Source organism: Natator depressus, chromosome 14, assembly GCF_965152275.1.
Source record: "Natator depressus isolate rNatDep1 chromosome 14, rNatDep2.hap1, whole genome shotgun sequence".
Taxonomy (NCBI): Eukaryota; Metazoa; Chordata; order Testudines; family Cheloniidae; genus Natator; species Natator depressus.
Window position 1 is genome coordinate 14636872 of NC_134247.1, and position 16725 is coordinate 14653596.

Genomic DNA, 16725 nt, shown 5'->3' on the forward strand with positions numbered 1-16725 from the left:
ATTTCTATCTGAACTCTGGTGAGATGTTCCTTGATTTACAACCTGCATGTGTTTTTGTTTTATTTACATGGAGGTTAATTAAACTATTACTATAACAATAGAGGGAAGCATTTCAAAGGAATAATCAGATATGCTGTAGCAGAGAGAACATAGAAATAAAACCCACACAGGAAACACTGCTTCAAAACTTCTATATTATTTACTTTTAAGCAACAGTCCAGCTTTGTGAAGTTACAACACACATTTTAAAAGGATGAGATTTTCACCTCATGGTCAAGCACCAGCATGATCATGCACAGCATTGAGTCATTTATAATAAAATGCCCCTGTAATTTTTACTTGAACAACCATTCTTGTATGATCCACACCTCATTCTACCTTTACTGGATTAAGTTTCTGCTGTACACCCAAATCCCTCCCCAGTATTAGGACAGGCATCTCAGCCCTAAATATGGCACATGCCCCATTTCATAATGGTCCAACTCTAAGATACTCCTTATTAAAGGCAGCATGGCATACACTAGATCACACTTCTGTACTGTTCTGAGACATTTACCACATGGAAGTCAATTAAGTTTTGGATAACCAACAGTTGTGTGCGGTGAAGGGGGTCTGCTCTCATTGATTGTTTGCTGGCCTGGTCAACTAGAATTCTAAACCCTTGTAAAGCTGACTATAAGAGGTTCTAAAAATCTCCGTACAAAAACCCTCTAAGCACACTTAGAGCCAATTACTATCCCTCAAAGCTTTCCCTCATGTTTACTACTAGAAAACACTCATGTCATTTCCAGTAGATCCAGGGGAGACCAAACAAATGAAAAAAAACTTGTTTTTTAAAAATAAAAAACGGCAGTACATAAAGTGCTTCTTTTTAATGAAAGAAATTCGAGATGTACAGTCAGGCTCAAGTTGTGCAGTTCACAAGCATGGGGGAAAAGAAACAGACACGAGTTCAAAACAGTCAGAAAGGAACGGGTTTAACCGAGGACTAGGCTGGACTTTCCACCAGGTGGATTTCTCCTGGATGGTGCAGGTACTGGTGCTACTGGGCTAGGAACAGGTGCAGCAGGCAGGGTTTTTTCTTCACTCTGGCCTGGAGCAGCTTCTACATCAGGCTCAATGTTTTCTAGAAGAAAAGATTTTAGGGTGTTTGATATGGAAAAGAAGAAAGGGAAGTCTCCTGCTCTCTCAGGTACTCCTCCCTCCACTAGGGTATAGCCATAGCTTCCCCCTCCCCCAAGCTCTGCTTCAACATCTGCTGGCAAGACAGCATTAACTTTTTGGTGGGTAACACGTACATCTTCTTGAGAGACTACGGTCACATCTTACACTTGACTATAGTCATTTAGGGGCCAATTTAGTTCCATTGCCATCAAAACAGCACTTGCCAGCAATTCATGGCAAGAAGTAACCTGTTAGTATGATCATGCATAGGTGCTGTAACTAGGGGTGCTGCTGCACGCCCAGCTGGAGGTCGATTCCATCAGACATGGGGTTTACAGTTTGGTTCAATGAATCTCAGCATCCCCACTATACAAACTGTTTCAGCACCCCTGTGGTCATGCATGTTATGGATCATCAAACCTGTTAACGGCTTCTAGTGAAAAGTCTCAGCATGTGTTGAATACTAATGCAGGTCTGAACCTGAGTTCCGCATTTAACAGTTTTAAATGCTACATTCACAGCATAATACACAAACTGGAGCCACAGAATCTAGACTGAGTGAGATAAAATGCCTAATCCCTTCCTAAACCTCTGTGGTCTTTGTTTACAGTTTCTCTACAAGCCTCCAAAAATTCACATTAAAGTGTGTGGGCCTGCTTGAAAAGAGTGGGCCATTTCATCTAGTTCTAATGCTGTTAAAAGACCCTAAACAGGAACACACACGCCCACACATGCAGGAACTCTACACATGTAGCACATTAATTAAAGTGCTGCTTGCTAGGGTATCAACTCTATTGAGTTTTCTATTCATTAGAGTCAGTTATGCAGCTTCTCATTCATAGCCATTTCTGGGGAAGAGGAGTTTTAATTAAGTGAATCTTTGTGCAAGGAGGAATGCACCTAGATCAGTTTCTGCTGCAGCCTGGGACAGCTTCCATGTAGTTGTCCCAGAACATCAGACCCTCTGCTCTCTTAGGACAATCCACATAGTTAATCTACAATAAGTTTTCCTACAAACAGGAGTGTGAGAGGAAGGATGTCACATGTTTGATCAAAATCCAGCCATGTGTACCATGAAGTCCAGAAAAAAGCTAACAGAAAATGCATCCCCTTTCTTCCCCCAATTTATCAGTTATTCAGATGTCTAGTCTTGATTACTTAGTTTAGTTCAGTATTTTTGGAAGTATGAAGAGGATTGTGGGCTTTGCTGTAACTAAACAGAATAGGTCAAGGTTGAGTGGCAATAAGCATCAGTGGTAGCAAAAACAAAACAAAAACAAAAACAAAAAGGAACCACACCTCCCCCCCTCCCTCCCCACTCCTTTTGACAAGTCAATCAAGTCTTGTTTTGATGAAAGATCCCTGCTGGACAAAGATTATTCAGATCAGTAGACTAAATGAAAGGTATTTGATCAGCAAATTTTAATCAAGAGCACAGCTTTGAGCAGGGCATTTTAAACATCTTGAAGCAAACTTCACCTATATAAGACCCAGACAAAAGAATTAATTCTTATGTCAGAAATACATAAAAAGTCCCAATGATCCAGCAAAGAGATTAAGAGTAACAGCCGTGTTAGTCTGTATTCGCAAAAAGAAAAGGAGTACTTGTGACACCTTAGAGACTAACCAATTTATTTGAGCATAAGCTTTCGTGAGCTACAGCTCTCACGAAAGCTTATGCTGAAATAAATTGATTAGTCTCTAAGGTGCCACAAGTACTCCTTTTCTTTTTGCAAAGAGATTAAGCTTCTCTTATATAGTAAAATCTGCAGTAACAATGCATGATTTGAAACTGACTGGATAAATGGATACCACACTTTACAAAATCCTGCAGAATTACAGATTACATCCATATTCCTTTGAAGCAGCAGAATCTTGAAAGGGATTAGAAAGCCACTATTTCAGACCAGTGCACTACATACAATAGTATGTACAGGAAAGTCAAGCGCTGTTTATTGCAATGGTGTTCTCAAGCTTTTCCAGTCTTGATCATATCTTAGATATAGTCTCATCAAACACTCCTATGGCAGCTGGAGCCACTGCTTGTGGATAAGTGGTTTACACTGATGTATCAGCTAGAAGTGAGATCCAGCAGCTCTCCAGGCCACTGACAGTTCACTGACCAGTTTGGAGCCACTGGCTTAAGTAGACCCTGACAGTTTCTTCCTGACATTGTCAGAAAATAGCCCTAGTTAAAATATCAGTAAGACAAATTTATTTGAAAGAGCAAATGTGGATGTTAAAGTGGAGAGGGAATCTACAATATAATGATTTACTTCCAGAGCCATTAGCTCATAGGCACATTTAAACCAGACAGCAGACTTCTAAATTCTTTGGAAGCCTCAGGCTGACTCATGCTACCAACCTGCCACACTACTCAGCCGAACTGAGAAATATTATGACAGACTGCCGATTCATGTTGAGAACTGAATGCTCTCTTGTCTGCACTTGCAGCAAACAGTAAATGAATCCTATGAACCCAGTTCTAGGAGCCATGATGCAGACAGATTATACCCCTTCGAAAACATGTTTTTCCTTGAGGACCCCATTCGATTTTGTCCTGAAGATATGCATGCACCTGATCAATGTAAAACCAGGGTCTATTCCATGTAAGCAAAAACTGAAGATTTACTAAGCACTCACAGCAGCACTGTTCGTCATAAAGCAGCTTGTCTTAATTCAGAAGAGTGAACAGAATTGTTCTGGGAGGGACTAGATTTGAATATGATCCATTTTAGAGAGTATCCTTTAAGAGACACTTACCCATTAGGATTTAGCGCCTGTAGCACCACCCCAAACTGAGATGGTGAACTTTAAATGCAGAGAGAAAGCTTTCCCCTTCAGAGGTGTCTAAACTCACTCCTCCATAAACCGTTCAGAAACCAAAGACAGATTATACAATAAATATCAGAACAAGACTGGAAGTATTAGCAGTGTGAGACATGGAACATTCACCTACATGACTGATGTAACATTTCACATGATAGGAATATCAAAAGGCATTGTGAGATAGCTCAGTGACACTGCTGTGCAGTTCTGACCATACTCTATTTGCTTCGGGGTATCCACAGCAAACTGGTGGGGGGAGGAAGAAGAGGAGAAATTGAGTGATTTGCCAGGGTTCACAAGGGACTTTGTGAGATGCCTCCTTAGCATTTCTGCTCTTGCTTTGGAAGAGTGTAAGAACCTCTACGACTCAGGTCAATGGCATTAGGTTTAAGTGTGAGTGGTTTGCCTGTGTCTTCACAACTTATTCTGGCCAGTCACAATAGTTTATTAAACCAAAACATTTCCACTAATGTTGCGTCAGGAAGACCAACTCCAGTTCACTTGCCGCTTAAATAGCTGTTTACTTCACGGACATGGCCATCTACAAGAACTGAACCAAGAAGTGAGAAATGGGTTGACTGACTATCCAGTGCAATTGGAAGTAACTATTCCAGTAGCCCTGGGGTTTCAATTACAAGCAGAGCTACAACATTAATATTTTGTACTAGTCAAGTTTTCTGCTAGTAATGGTGTTGGCAAAAGAGAGAGAAAGTTCATTCCTAAAAGTATTGAAACTCATGCTCTTGCCTCAATAGTTTCTAACCCTGGTCTCAGAGCCCAGCACGGCAATGCTAATTAAACCACATTAGTAATGGCTCACAGGAAAACATCAAGGAAAGCTGCATAGTTGAGTCAGGGGCATTAGATACTCTTCCCACACCAACACTAGCTGTATGGCTATCAGATGTCAAGCCCAGCCCATAGCTGCTACTTAAGAACAAAGAAGAAAGATTTTTCTTCGGGAAATGTAACTATTAACAGCTTTGCTGATCTTCATCCTGAAGCTAAAGCTTACAGGTGTGAAAAGTAGCACAGAGGGAAGTACTGGGGTAAAAAGAAATGAATATTTGTTCTAATCAGGAAATGGGCTATTTCTAATGTAAATTTAAGAAGGTAGGAAAGGCATTAGACTTCACATCATGAATAGTCTTTTCCTCCAGGGTCTAGGTGAAGGTATGAATGCTTTTCCATATTTACATGGGCTATTTTGCTAATAAACTCCTGCTCAGCAAAACTAGTTGGTAAAGACATTAAAAAGGACACCACGCATTTGAAATAAAGAGTTAAGAATCACTTTACAACTATACTTGTTTTTGAGTCTCCCTGCCAATGTGTTATTTTTTGGCAATCATTTCTCTATATTTAGAGAAATCTGTTGGTGTGAAAGGACCACATGGAAATGGAAACTGACTATACTGGTAGATCTGTGAAAATAATTACCAAGTGTCATCCAATACACAAAATTTAAAATACAGAAAACTTATCAGGTTATTGAAAACACTTATTACAAGTATTGTTTAATTTGATGGTAACCATTTATGTCCACCAAGGAAAGGCAAGTTTCCTACTTGAGTACCATCTGGCTTTTTCAAAGGACATTAGGCTTGCCCAATCCTGGAGAGGTTTTGTGTAAAGCATTTAAGACTATGTCCCTGCCAAAACGATACTGAGTGAAAAGATCCATTAACAGAGTTGAAGCTAAATCTATTTGGTCACTGAGAAACAGATTCAAGCTGCCAGTGCCCCTAATGACAGACCACAAGGCTTTCAGTGACCTCCAGGTGGAGAAAAGGCACTATAAATCAGCTTCAGGAGGAAGCATGCCCTCAGTGCATGAATAGCAAGGCTATTCAGATGATAGTCCAAATAAAGTTGAGTGCTAGACCAAGAGAAAAAACTATTAGCTTTATGAACTTGAAATCAGATTAAAAAAGTTTCATGAATACACATGAAAAAAGAGTGAGCCTAGGATTTCCAAGAGGCTTGTTAAAAGATTACATGAATATTAATAGCACTTTCAATTTATAATCAAATACCAATTCCACTTAACAGTCACCCTCCTCAAGGGCCACAATTAAGAGCCTTAATGGGTATGGGGTAGACACCATTGCCCTAAGGAATCATGCACAAATCCCGATTGTTATTGAGTATCCATTTGGCTTAGTGAAGAAAGCTCAGCTTTGACAAAAATATGAACCTTATGAGTGCTCTGAAAGTTCCTTCTGGAAGCAGGTAACTGACTCATGTTCAAGTGTGGCTCTTTAAAGTGTTCAATTTCAAGTGTGCAAATCCTGTCTGATCAGAGGACAGCATTAGGAGCTGCATATTCATTTTGGAACAGATTTGCAAGTTGCATTTTGCACTAAACAGATGGATTTTGCTTCTTGAGATTGCTGCCAACTCGGGACACTGGCAATTACCTTCACTCTGAGACAAAGTCTCTCCATTCAGATTTGCTGCAAGCAAATCCATATTGTGCACTTGGCTCAACAGCTAAAAGACCACTTTTGCCTGTATAATGGCATATACTGGACAAATAGCTACAAAGATCAGCAAGACAGTCACATTTCATCTCACTTTATTTTGAATTTATGCTAAACAAAACTAAACCCACAACTTAATATTTACATGGTGTCTGAACTCAGTATCTTTGAAGTGTCAGCAAAATGTTCAGAAACTAAAAGTCATTTACAAAGCTTCATCTACATTGATTTTAAAATCCTAGTACTAATGATCCATTTGTGGCATCCCCGATAATTAAGGATGCTAATGATAAGTCTTAGAAAACTTCATAACTCCTATAGTCACACATTAAAGATTTATTTGATTTAGGTTAAATAAAATGTAGGTATTAAACTTAAAATGGTGCAGTGCAGCAGTTAATAGACCTAGGGATTGTCCCCCCTCAACTCCATTTCCCTTGTAATATTAGTCCCAAATGCAGACTTCCTGGCACTAACTTTACTGCTGGCAAAAGAACAGGTTGTGACTCCAAATCCAATGGGTTAAAAAAAAAAAGGGGGGGGGGCATTCTGCAATTAGACTCCATCTACATCTAACCAAATATTGGAAATAGTCAAGTCACCACCCTTTTGAAGGACCCAAGAGGTAACCACAGGCTGGATTATATTAGATATCTCCTTCCAACACCTCAAATGCACCAGAACTTCATTTGTTCCTGAAAGACTTCTTACAGGTTAGACACCGGAAAGGGAGAGAGTTACTCACCAAAAGTTTCACCGCTTTCCCCATCCTACAAGAGACAACACATATTATTTCCTGTACTTTGCAATGCATTTTCAATATTAGATACAGTGTGCAGCACTGAACACCCAGGCCCCACCTAGCAACGACTGCTAAACAAAGCTAGTCTAGCATGCTTCTCTATGCCTAGCAGAGCCCTCTGAGTTGTGGGAATGCAGAAACAGGAAGCAACCTTGGGATGTTGGATTTTCCAGATCAGATGTCAAGGCGGCACCGTGGACAATGCATGTATTCTGCTGATCAGAAGAAACATTGCCAGTCACACCTATGGAGGTGGTCAATTCAACCAAATGTCTAGAATGACATTTTGCCAACCGATCAGGGAAATGAATTAGATATCTCTGTGTTTTTAAATACAGACATGTCTGTTTATAAGAGCATAGTGGTAAGGATTGAATGGGCATAGATGCTACTCACTCTAAAGGCCAGAATTACAACGACATGAAGAAACTTGTCTTGTGCCCATGTGTGCAAGAACCAGATGGCTAGAGCACTAGTGCAATACTGTTCATCTAGCATCTTTCATTAGAAAGAGTTTACTTTGATAACTTTACACAAGTTACATTTTACAGCCATAAAGTGATGAAGTTAGTTTTAAATATATTGTGGGTAATTATTTTCAGTTTGTCCCCCTCTGCATTAGGAAGCTTACCCCTCCTGACACTGGCTCTCTCAAAAGGTGGCTCACCTTCCACTCAGTCCCAATTACATTTTCTGTAACAGCACTGAAAATTTCCTTACTTGCTTTAGGAGATAGTTTAACACCAGGTTGGGGCCCAAAATTAAACTGTTGCTGGCAATCGATACACTACTAGGTCATTTCCTTGATGCAGATCAACCCTTTAACAGTGAGCTAATGAATCTTATCAGAATTGTGTGCGTGCTGCTAAGGTGTAAGCTGACACAGCTCCACTGATGTCAACATAACTATTGAGTCAGGCTGAAGCATGTATATGTACCTCTTAAATTCTGGACTGGACTACACCAGACTAGTTTCAACTGTTTGCAGATACAGCTACTGTGCAAGTGAAGGATTGTGTGTGAGGAATTATGTTCACAAAGTCAACCTCTGCAGGCTAAAGAATATGTAATACAATTAAACAGCTAATAGAATTAAACCAAACAGCTTACTTTGGTTTTCTGCTGTAATCACTAGATGAAATTTACAGGGCTATGTTCCAATTTAGCAAGCAAGACATTTCCTACACACAAATCTTGTTGTGGATCAAAAAAAGCCAACTTTAATCTGTCTTTGTGACTTAGATGCCATTTAAAATCTGTATTTGCAAAAAGAAAAGGAGTACTTGTGGCACCTTAGAAACTAGCTGTAGCTCACGAAAGCTTATGCTCAAATAAATTTGTTAGTCTCTAAGGTGCCACAAGTACTCCTTTTCTTTTTATTTAAATAGGAGTAACATAAGGTCTCCAGACACTTATCTGTTGTCCTATCATCATACCTAGGGGCTATACTTTACCCAGTTTATCTTTTCTTGAAAATTACTGAATTTTAGATTGTGAGAGGACTAGTTTTTAGAATTGAATCACAGATGTGAAGTCTGCTTTAGCCTCCCCAATTTTGCTATCTGCAGAGAAGCTACTATTTTATATCTTATTTCTCCAGGATTTGGAATCACATACTAAGCAAAAACCTGTGCTAGTAGCATGGTTTTGTTGCCCCCCCCGCCCCAGGAAGCCAGACCACATACAGAGGCTAGTGCATCTGCTGCTCCCTGTAGATGACAGCCATGGAACTCATTACACAAGCATCCAGGCTACTTGTTTTACACTCCAGCACAAAGCTGGCATTCCCAACACTTGTGTCCCGTCCCCCCCCGCCAATTAAAGAGCCCTGCAGCTTGAACTTTACAAGCAAAAATGCTGGTAATGATATTGAACTTGTGGCTAAGGCATGGATTTCCTCACCATTACCGGATTTTAGGATGGGACAAGCCAGAAAGTTTTACTGAGCACCCAGTTTAAAAATAATCTCGAACTCTGTGTTTAGTTTGATAGCCCACAGCATGTTAGAGATGCAGGGAGATTTCATATTTTCTCCAAGTAGAAAGTAAGAGGCCACAATAAAGCCACCTACCTGCCTTTAGGCCCTTTTCCTACCATACAATCTTACTAGCAGTGGTTAAGCAGCCACAAGCACAGCACAAGCTTTTGATAGTCACTGACCTTTGGATCTACAAAGTCCCCACAGTTTGCATCAGAAGAGTTTTTCCTTTGGGGTCCAGATGGTTCAGAATCTTCTCTGACACCTCTTGGCATGGCCCCTGAAAGCAGAAGTTTGTCTTAGTTAGGATGTAAAGTCAGCCTACAAGAAAGCAGACTGGCACAGTTATCCAAAGCTTTATTTCTGATGAACTAGCAAAATCCTAGCAGGCCAAGATTTCATCCTAGGCATCTAGGCTTCTCATCACTGCAGTATTAAAATGCCTCACGAACATTAGTGAATCTATCCTCAGTGTCTCACCATCATGAAAGTAGTACTACTTTTTCCCATTTACACAGAGAAACTAAGGTCCAAGATCACACAGAAAATGTGTGGCAGAGATGGGAGATTAATCCACATTGCCCAAATTCCAGGCCAGGGGTTTAACTACTAAGCTATCTTTCCTTTGTACTAGGAGTCATCAGTTGCATCCACTGCAGCATGCTAATGATTCTGCTCCACAGCTCAAGGGGTCACCCACAGCCTTTTCCATAAAGGATTACAAAATTAGAAGAGTCACTAGAATAGACACTGAAACCAAAGCGAAGCTGTACCTGTTGAGCCATCCCTAGAAACTGGATTCTCTTCAGGAAGACCAAAGATGTTGGATGCCATTTTGTTCCTTCGCACAGGCTGCTCTTTTGGCAAATCAAAGCTCAAGTTGAAATTGGAACCTCCACCTGGAGGGCGTAATACCCTGGAGAAAGATTCAGTGTGACAATCTTATATTTCAAGAGTTTTACCACCAGTGTTACTGAAGTATTATACAAAAGGTGGTTGGGTAAGCAAAGGGATTGATGGCTCTGGGAACGGTAATATAATAGAATCACATGGGTTAAACAATGGGTTAAATTCAGCCCAGTTTCATGATGGTCTAAAAGCTAATCATAAGGCAATTAGTTTTCACAATAAACAGGTGAACAACACTGACCAGCACTGTACTTGTTGGCACTCAGAAGCCAAGCACCAGATGGGCACCAAGAATGGGTTACACTTGTAGTTCACTCCTGGACCTACAACATACTTCAGGACAGCACAGACACATTTGTTCTGTCACTGCTATTCATATTTTTGGTAGCTAATCGGATGACTATGGAGATACTGTGCAACACTAAATATTAAAGACAGCCAAACAAGGAAAAACAGAACAGCCAGCTCCATTTATCCTTGTGTCCCAGGATCAGTGAAAGATGCTACATTTTTCAAACTCAGAGCCAAAAAAGCCTTCTATTTATCTTAGAGTCCAATCTTTCAACTACTGAACAGCCAAATTCATTAGAACACCCCATCAACATTAATCTTGAAATAAGCAATGTGGCAGAGACCAACATTTGACTCATGAACCACTGTACTATTTGCACCATTGATCATGTCTAGATTCCAGACTATTTGTAACTGTTCCAATATTTTTAAACCCAAACATGCAGCTGGTTCCTGAATTAAAGAGATGAACCAAAAAGCTTTAAAGTAAAAATTGCCTGAGTGCCATCTGTATTGAGCAGGGGTTATTAAGGGGCAGAGTATAGCTGCAAAGCAAAAAAAGTCCTGGCATGTCTATAGAGCTCAAAAAAAAAAAAAATTCTAGCAGTGAGATCTTGATCAGGAAGACACATGAAGAAGCCTGTTTGGTACCTCTTCCTGAAAGTCAAGAAGTGAAAGCAAGAAAGCTCAACACTTATGGCTGAAGGAATTCAAAGCTTATTTTCTTCAGCATAGCATCCCTTTAGCTCATCAAAAGGGACAGCTGAGGAAACCAAAGAAATCTCAGAAGATTACCACCACTTATGAGGCTAAATGAGAAACATGAACAGCGCTCAGCTGAAGTTCAAAATACTGACAAAGTTGTTCATTCAGGGTATCAAATGAAGTTGCTTTCATATAAAGTTCAGATCCAAGTTATGAAAAATGGACAGTCTATGATTTTACGATAGTGAAGTGGACAGCATCCCAATCCTTTTTAGTGCAGTTTCCCAAACTTTTGGTCCTTAGCCTACAGTAGAAAGAGGTCTGTAGAGTCTCACTATGCAAAAATTCAAACACAAATTCAAACACAGCTGGAATAGTGAGCCTTTGACTCAGATATGGATGTCCACTGCCAGGAATTAATTCTGATCTTTCCAGACCGTAAGCCTACTACACTAAAGGCAGAACACAAGACACCAATCACTTCTTTACCCTGCTAACCTCAAATACAGCATAAGGGCAAGCAACACAACACCTAAAAATTCATTTGTTTAATATCCTAGAACTGAACTGAGTTTTTAAACTTATTTGTAAGAAATCTTTAGCGGGGAAAACCTAACATTTGCACTGCTCCTTAGTGTATGGTGGGGGGAATCTGTACAGCATCCTATTCTCCCCTACAAACAGAACATACAGTAGGGGAATCCACAGACTACCAAGTAGATCAAAAGTAACAGCTTTTAAGAATGCACATATACCTTTATGATTTCCTACTCCCCCTTTTGAGGTATGTAGTTTGGTATAACTGTTCAGATAGTCCATTAAAAATCATCTATTGAATCTTATATTTGATAGCGAGAAATTATCCTTCTAGGGAAAGTGTTCAAATGTGAAAACTTCCTTTATTGTCTTCCATATCATCAGTTGCCACATTTATTAGTTCTTAGAGCAGAGTGTTCAAACAAGGGCTTGCATCCACAACCCATATCTCCCCCACTTGACAGGGCAGTGACAATCATTTCCTCCGCAGACTGATGTCAAACAGACTTAAGACATCCTGGTGAATCAAGCAGAAATACAAAAGGGTAGCCAAGCGAACTGCTAAGCGTAGCTTCCATATAAGGTCTGATATTCTATTCAGTCACCCAGCTAAGGGTGAACTGAAACGCTTTTTAGTCATCACCCAAATCCCAGGATTTTACATTTGCCCTGCAACAGCTGACAGCCACACTTTCAGAAAGGCACTGCTCTCTCTTTACATGAAATCCAATGAAATGTGTAACAGGCTGAGAAACCAACATAAGCGCCATGAAGAAAAAGCTCTTGCAACAGAGACCTTTTAAATTCCCAAATCCTCAGTAGGAAATTTCTGCATGTTTAAAACAATGACTTACCAAAAAACATCTGCCTCAGTTCCACCCTGCCCAGAATAGCATGATTTATACACTGCCTCATCTTACATTGCACCACTGAAATCCATGAGTTCAATTTAGTTTGCGAGGATTCTTATGGAATGCTATGCATTAAGTTCTCTTTGTTTCTAGACAAACCATGGCTTCCCTGATCTAGTAGCATGCTCTCTCTTGTCCCCTTATCCCTTTCTTTTTCTACAGCAGTCTCATAGTCCTTGTTTGCTGCCCCCTCAAAATGGCTCCCTATGTGGGAATCCCCCCCTCCTCCAAGAATAGCCAATGCAACACTGCAGGTTGTGATCAGTGGAGAAAGGATGTGCAGTGGAGTAGTGCCTTCACTTTCCCCCAGCACTGGATCACGCTCTTTGAGATCTATCTGCCTGTAATCCACTTGAAATAACAATACACAATGAGCTTAACAATATAGACACCTTAAACCCTGGCAGGATCAAATCTTCCATAAAGTTGCAGCAACTGTCTCCGAATAGGAGCAGCCTCTTAGATGAATGAATGCGTGATGAGTTACAAGTGTACCACTGCCCCCTGCTAAGGTTAACAGGTAGAGAGGCTACAGACAAGAGACAATAGAGCCTGCTCCAGCCCCACCCAGTATGGGAAGCCCTCCCGGGGCAGCTCCGCTAGAGTAAGGAACAAGATACGAATAGCAAAGGCCAAGCGGCACAAGGGACTGCAGGGAGGACGGTGCCGGGGTTTTGGGGAGGGACTGAGAGGCGAATCCGGCTGCGTGGCTGGGCAGCGAGCTTCCTTCCTTTGTTCGGCGAGCAGCCACAGCCGCCCGCAGCAGCTCGGGGCGGGTCTGCCGCGCTCCCAGCCCTGCTGCGGCTCGTCCCCAGGCAACTGCGTCAGGGCTTCGCAGCGAGAAAAAGCGAATCCCACGGGCAGCACATGCCGGCTGGGTGCGGCCGTACCCCCGCCGCCTGCCAGCCCCGGGAGAGCAGCCCAGGCACCCGCACGGCTGGACCAGATTCTCCCCCCCCCCGCTCCTGCCCCGGGGACGGGGCTTTAAAGCATCCTGCCTCCCCCGAACCCCGGCTGCACCCCATCCTTCGGGAGAGGGAGCCCCTCACCATTACCCCAGGGAGAGGGGGTCCCTCAGCGCCCGGCCCCCGCTGGCTCACGCCGGCGGCCCAGCCACTGGTCTCCCCGGGGAAACGGTCCCAGAAGCCAGTCAGCCCTGCCCCCGCCTCCCCCTGGAGCCCCGGGCCCCGGACCGCTCCCGGGGCACGCACTGACCCCCGGGTCCCGAGCCCCGCACTGACCCCCATCACCGACCTGGAGCTGTTCCTGCCGTTGGGGTCCACACCCTTGTAGGTGGTGGTGGTCGTCATGGCGGGGAGAGACGGGCGAAAGCTCCGGAGCGAGAGGCCGGCAGGAGATAATTTCCACTCCCCGCCGCCGCCAACAAATGCCAGCCACCGCCGCCGCCTGCCCCAGCAGCTGGTTTTATACCCGCAAAAAGACGTGCCCCCCTCCGGCCATCTCATTGGACGGTTCAAACGCGATCCCATCCGCCATTGGGCGAAGAGCCGCCACTCTGTGCTTTGTCCTGCCTCAGCCTGTATTCTGAGTGGTAAGAGGCCGCCCTCTTTCCTACCCCTAAACTTGATTGGTTGAGAAATACGTTCTCTCGCAGACAATCGTCTGCCTTTGGTGCCGGGGTCCCTTTGTTGCTGAATGGAAAGATTGGCTGTCACTCACCTGACTCCGTTCTGATTGGCTCAACTACATAAGGCCAGACAAATTCCCAGTCTCTCTCCACAGCTTTTTCCTTATGAGGGGGCAAAGTTGGAACTGCTGGATCCTCACACAGGGAGTGACTGGGCCTGGCCTGGCTGCACTACAGTGGGAGGTGTGGGCCCACAGATTTAATCTTTAACCCAAGCACCACCCTGCACCAAATGCCTCAAAACTGCTTTCATGCTGTTGGTGCTGTCTCAGAAAGTCACCACACCATGGTGTCATGATCTCATGCCATGTTGTTGCCTCCAAAGGTCATGTTCCTGTGATACAATGTGAGGCCACCACCTCAAAACAGTTACACCACCATACCCACCTAAGACTATCATCATGCTGTAACAAAGCAATGACACCCACTGCCTCAAAATGCTACCGCTGTGTTGCAGCAGGACGCCTCAAAACATTGTGATGAGATACAACAAGGTAGCACCATCTCAAAACCTGATCACACCAGGATAATCATAGTGCAGCCTCAAACATTCACACAAGTAGATCTACAACAGGACTTCAAAATGTAACACACCGTACTGATTTTGTGTCAAAATATCCACATGATAATGCAGTGAGATGCTGCTGTTTCAGAATCTCATTCTGTTGCAATACATTGGCACTGCATCAAACCAGATTCCGTTCTATCTTATATAGGTTCTTATACCATGCTCATCACCATAATATCCGAGCACCTTCCAACAGTGCATTAAGAAACATGACTAATATCTGTCACATATTTATTCTCTCATGACATCTCACAAAGTACCACGGGCAAATGGATATCCTGGAATGACCTTGCACCTAGTAATGTGTTATTTGGAAAATGCAAATCCTGACTGGCTAGTTAGTGCTCCATCCTGGGTAAATCACCCACTATACTTACATAGGTTAGAACTTTGTATCTGTCTAATCTCAATAGTAATAGTAATATATAGTATTTCTAAAACACCTTCCATCCAAACATTTAAAACGCTTCATAAATATTCGCAAAAAGAAAAGGAGTACTTGTGGCACCTTAGAGACTAACCAATTTATCTGAGCATAAGCTTTCGTGAGCTACAGCTCACTTCATCGGATGCACACTGTGGAAAGTGTAGAAGATCTTTTTATACACACAAAGCATGAAAAAATACCTCCCCCCACCCCACTCTCCTGATGGTAATAGCTTATCTAAAGTGATCACTCCTTACAATGTGTATGATAATCAAGGTGGGCCATTTCCAGCACAAATCCAGGGTTTAACAAGAACGTCTGGGTAGGAAAAAACAAGGGGAAATAGGCTTGCATAGAGACTGGGAGTGGCTAAGTCATTATGCAAAGTAACCTAAGTTAACTGTATCCAATTTGCAAATGAATTCCAATTCAACAGTTTCTCGCTGGAGTCTGGATTTGAAGTTTTTTTGTTGTAATATAGCAACTTTCATGTCTGTAATCGCGTGACCAGAGAGATTGAAGTGTTTTCCGACTGGTTTATGAATGTTATAATTCTTGACATCTGATTTGTGTCCATTTATTCTTTTACGTAGAGACTGTCCAGTCTGACCAATGTACATGGCAGAGGGGCATTGCTGGCACATAATGGCATATATCACATTGGTGGATGTGCAGGTGAACGAGCCTCTGATAGTGTGGCTGATGTGATTAGGCCCTATGATGGTGTCCCCTGAATAGATATGTGGGCACAGTTGGCAACGGGCTTTGTTGCAAGGATAGGTTCCTGGGTTAGTGGTTCTGTTGTGTGGTATGTGGTTGCTGGTGAGTATTTGCTTCAGGTTGGGGGGGCTGTCTGTAGGTTAAGCCTGTCTCCCAAGATTTGAGAGAGTGTTGGGTCATCCTTCAGGATAGGTTGTAGATCCTTAATAATGCGTTGGAGGGGTTTTAGTTGGGGGCTGAAGGTGACGGCTAGTGGCGTTCTGTTATTTTTTTTTGTTAGGCCTGTCCTGTAGTAGGTGACTTCTGGGAACTCTTCTGGCTCTATCAATCTGTTTCTTCACTTCCGCAGGTGGGTATTGTAGTTGTAAGAATGCTTGATAGAGATCTTGTAGATGTTTGTCTCTGTCTGAGGGGTTGGAGCAAATGCGGTTGTATCGCAGAGCTTGGCTGTAGATGATGGATAGCGTGGTGTGGTCAGGGTGAAAGCTGGAAGCATGAAGGTAGGAATAGCGGTCAGTAGGTTTCCGGTATAGGGTGGTGTTTATGTGACCATTGTTTATTAGCACTGTAGTGTCCAGGAAGTGGATCTCTTGTGTGGACTGGACCAGGCTGAGGTTGATGGTGGGATGGAAATTGTTGAAATCACAGTGGAATTCCTCAAGGGCTTCTTTTCCATGGGTCCAGATGATGAAGATGTCATCAATATAGCGCAAGTAGAGTAGGGGCGTTAGGGGACGAGAGCTGAGGAAGCGT

General features: G+C 42.6%; 1 protein-coding gene across 1 annotated transcript; it reads right to left on the bottom strand.

The window, feature by feature from the left end:
* Positions 1-857: 857 nt before the first annotated feature.
* JPT1 (Jupiter microtubule associated homolog 1) lies at positions 858-14029 on the bottom strand. Its single transcript, XM_074971067.1, has 5 exons — positions 13864-14029; positions 10030-10172; positions 9439-9536; positions 7222-7246; positions 858-1126 (listed from the first exon to the last, which is right to left on the bottom strand). Exons 1-5 carry the CDS (start codon positions 13917-13919, stop codon positions 978-980), a joined length of 471 nt encoding a protein of 156 aa, XP_074827168.1. The 5' UTR covers positions 13920-14029; the 3' UTR covers positions 858-977.
* Between the last annotated feature and the right edge of the window lie 2696 nt (positions 14030-16725).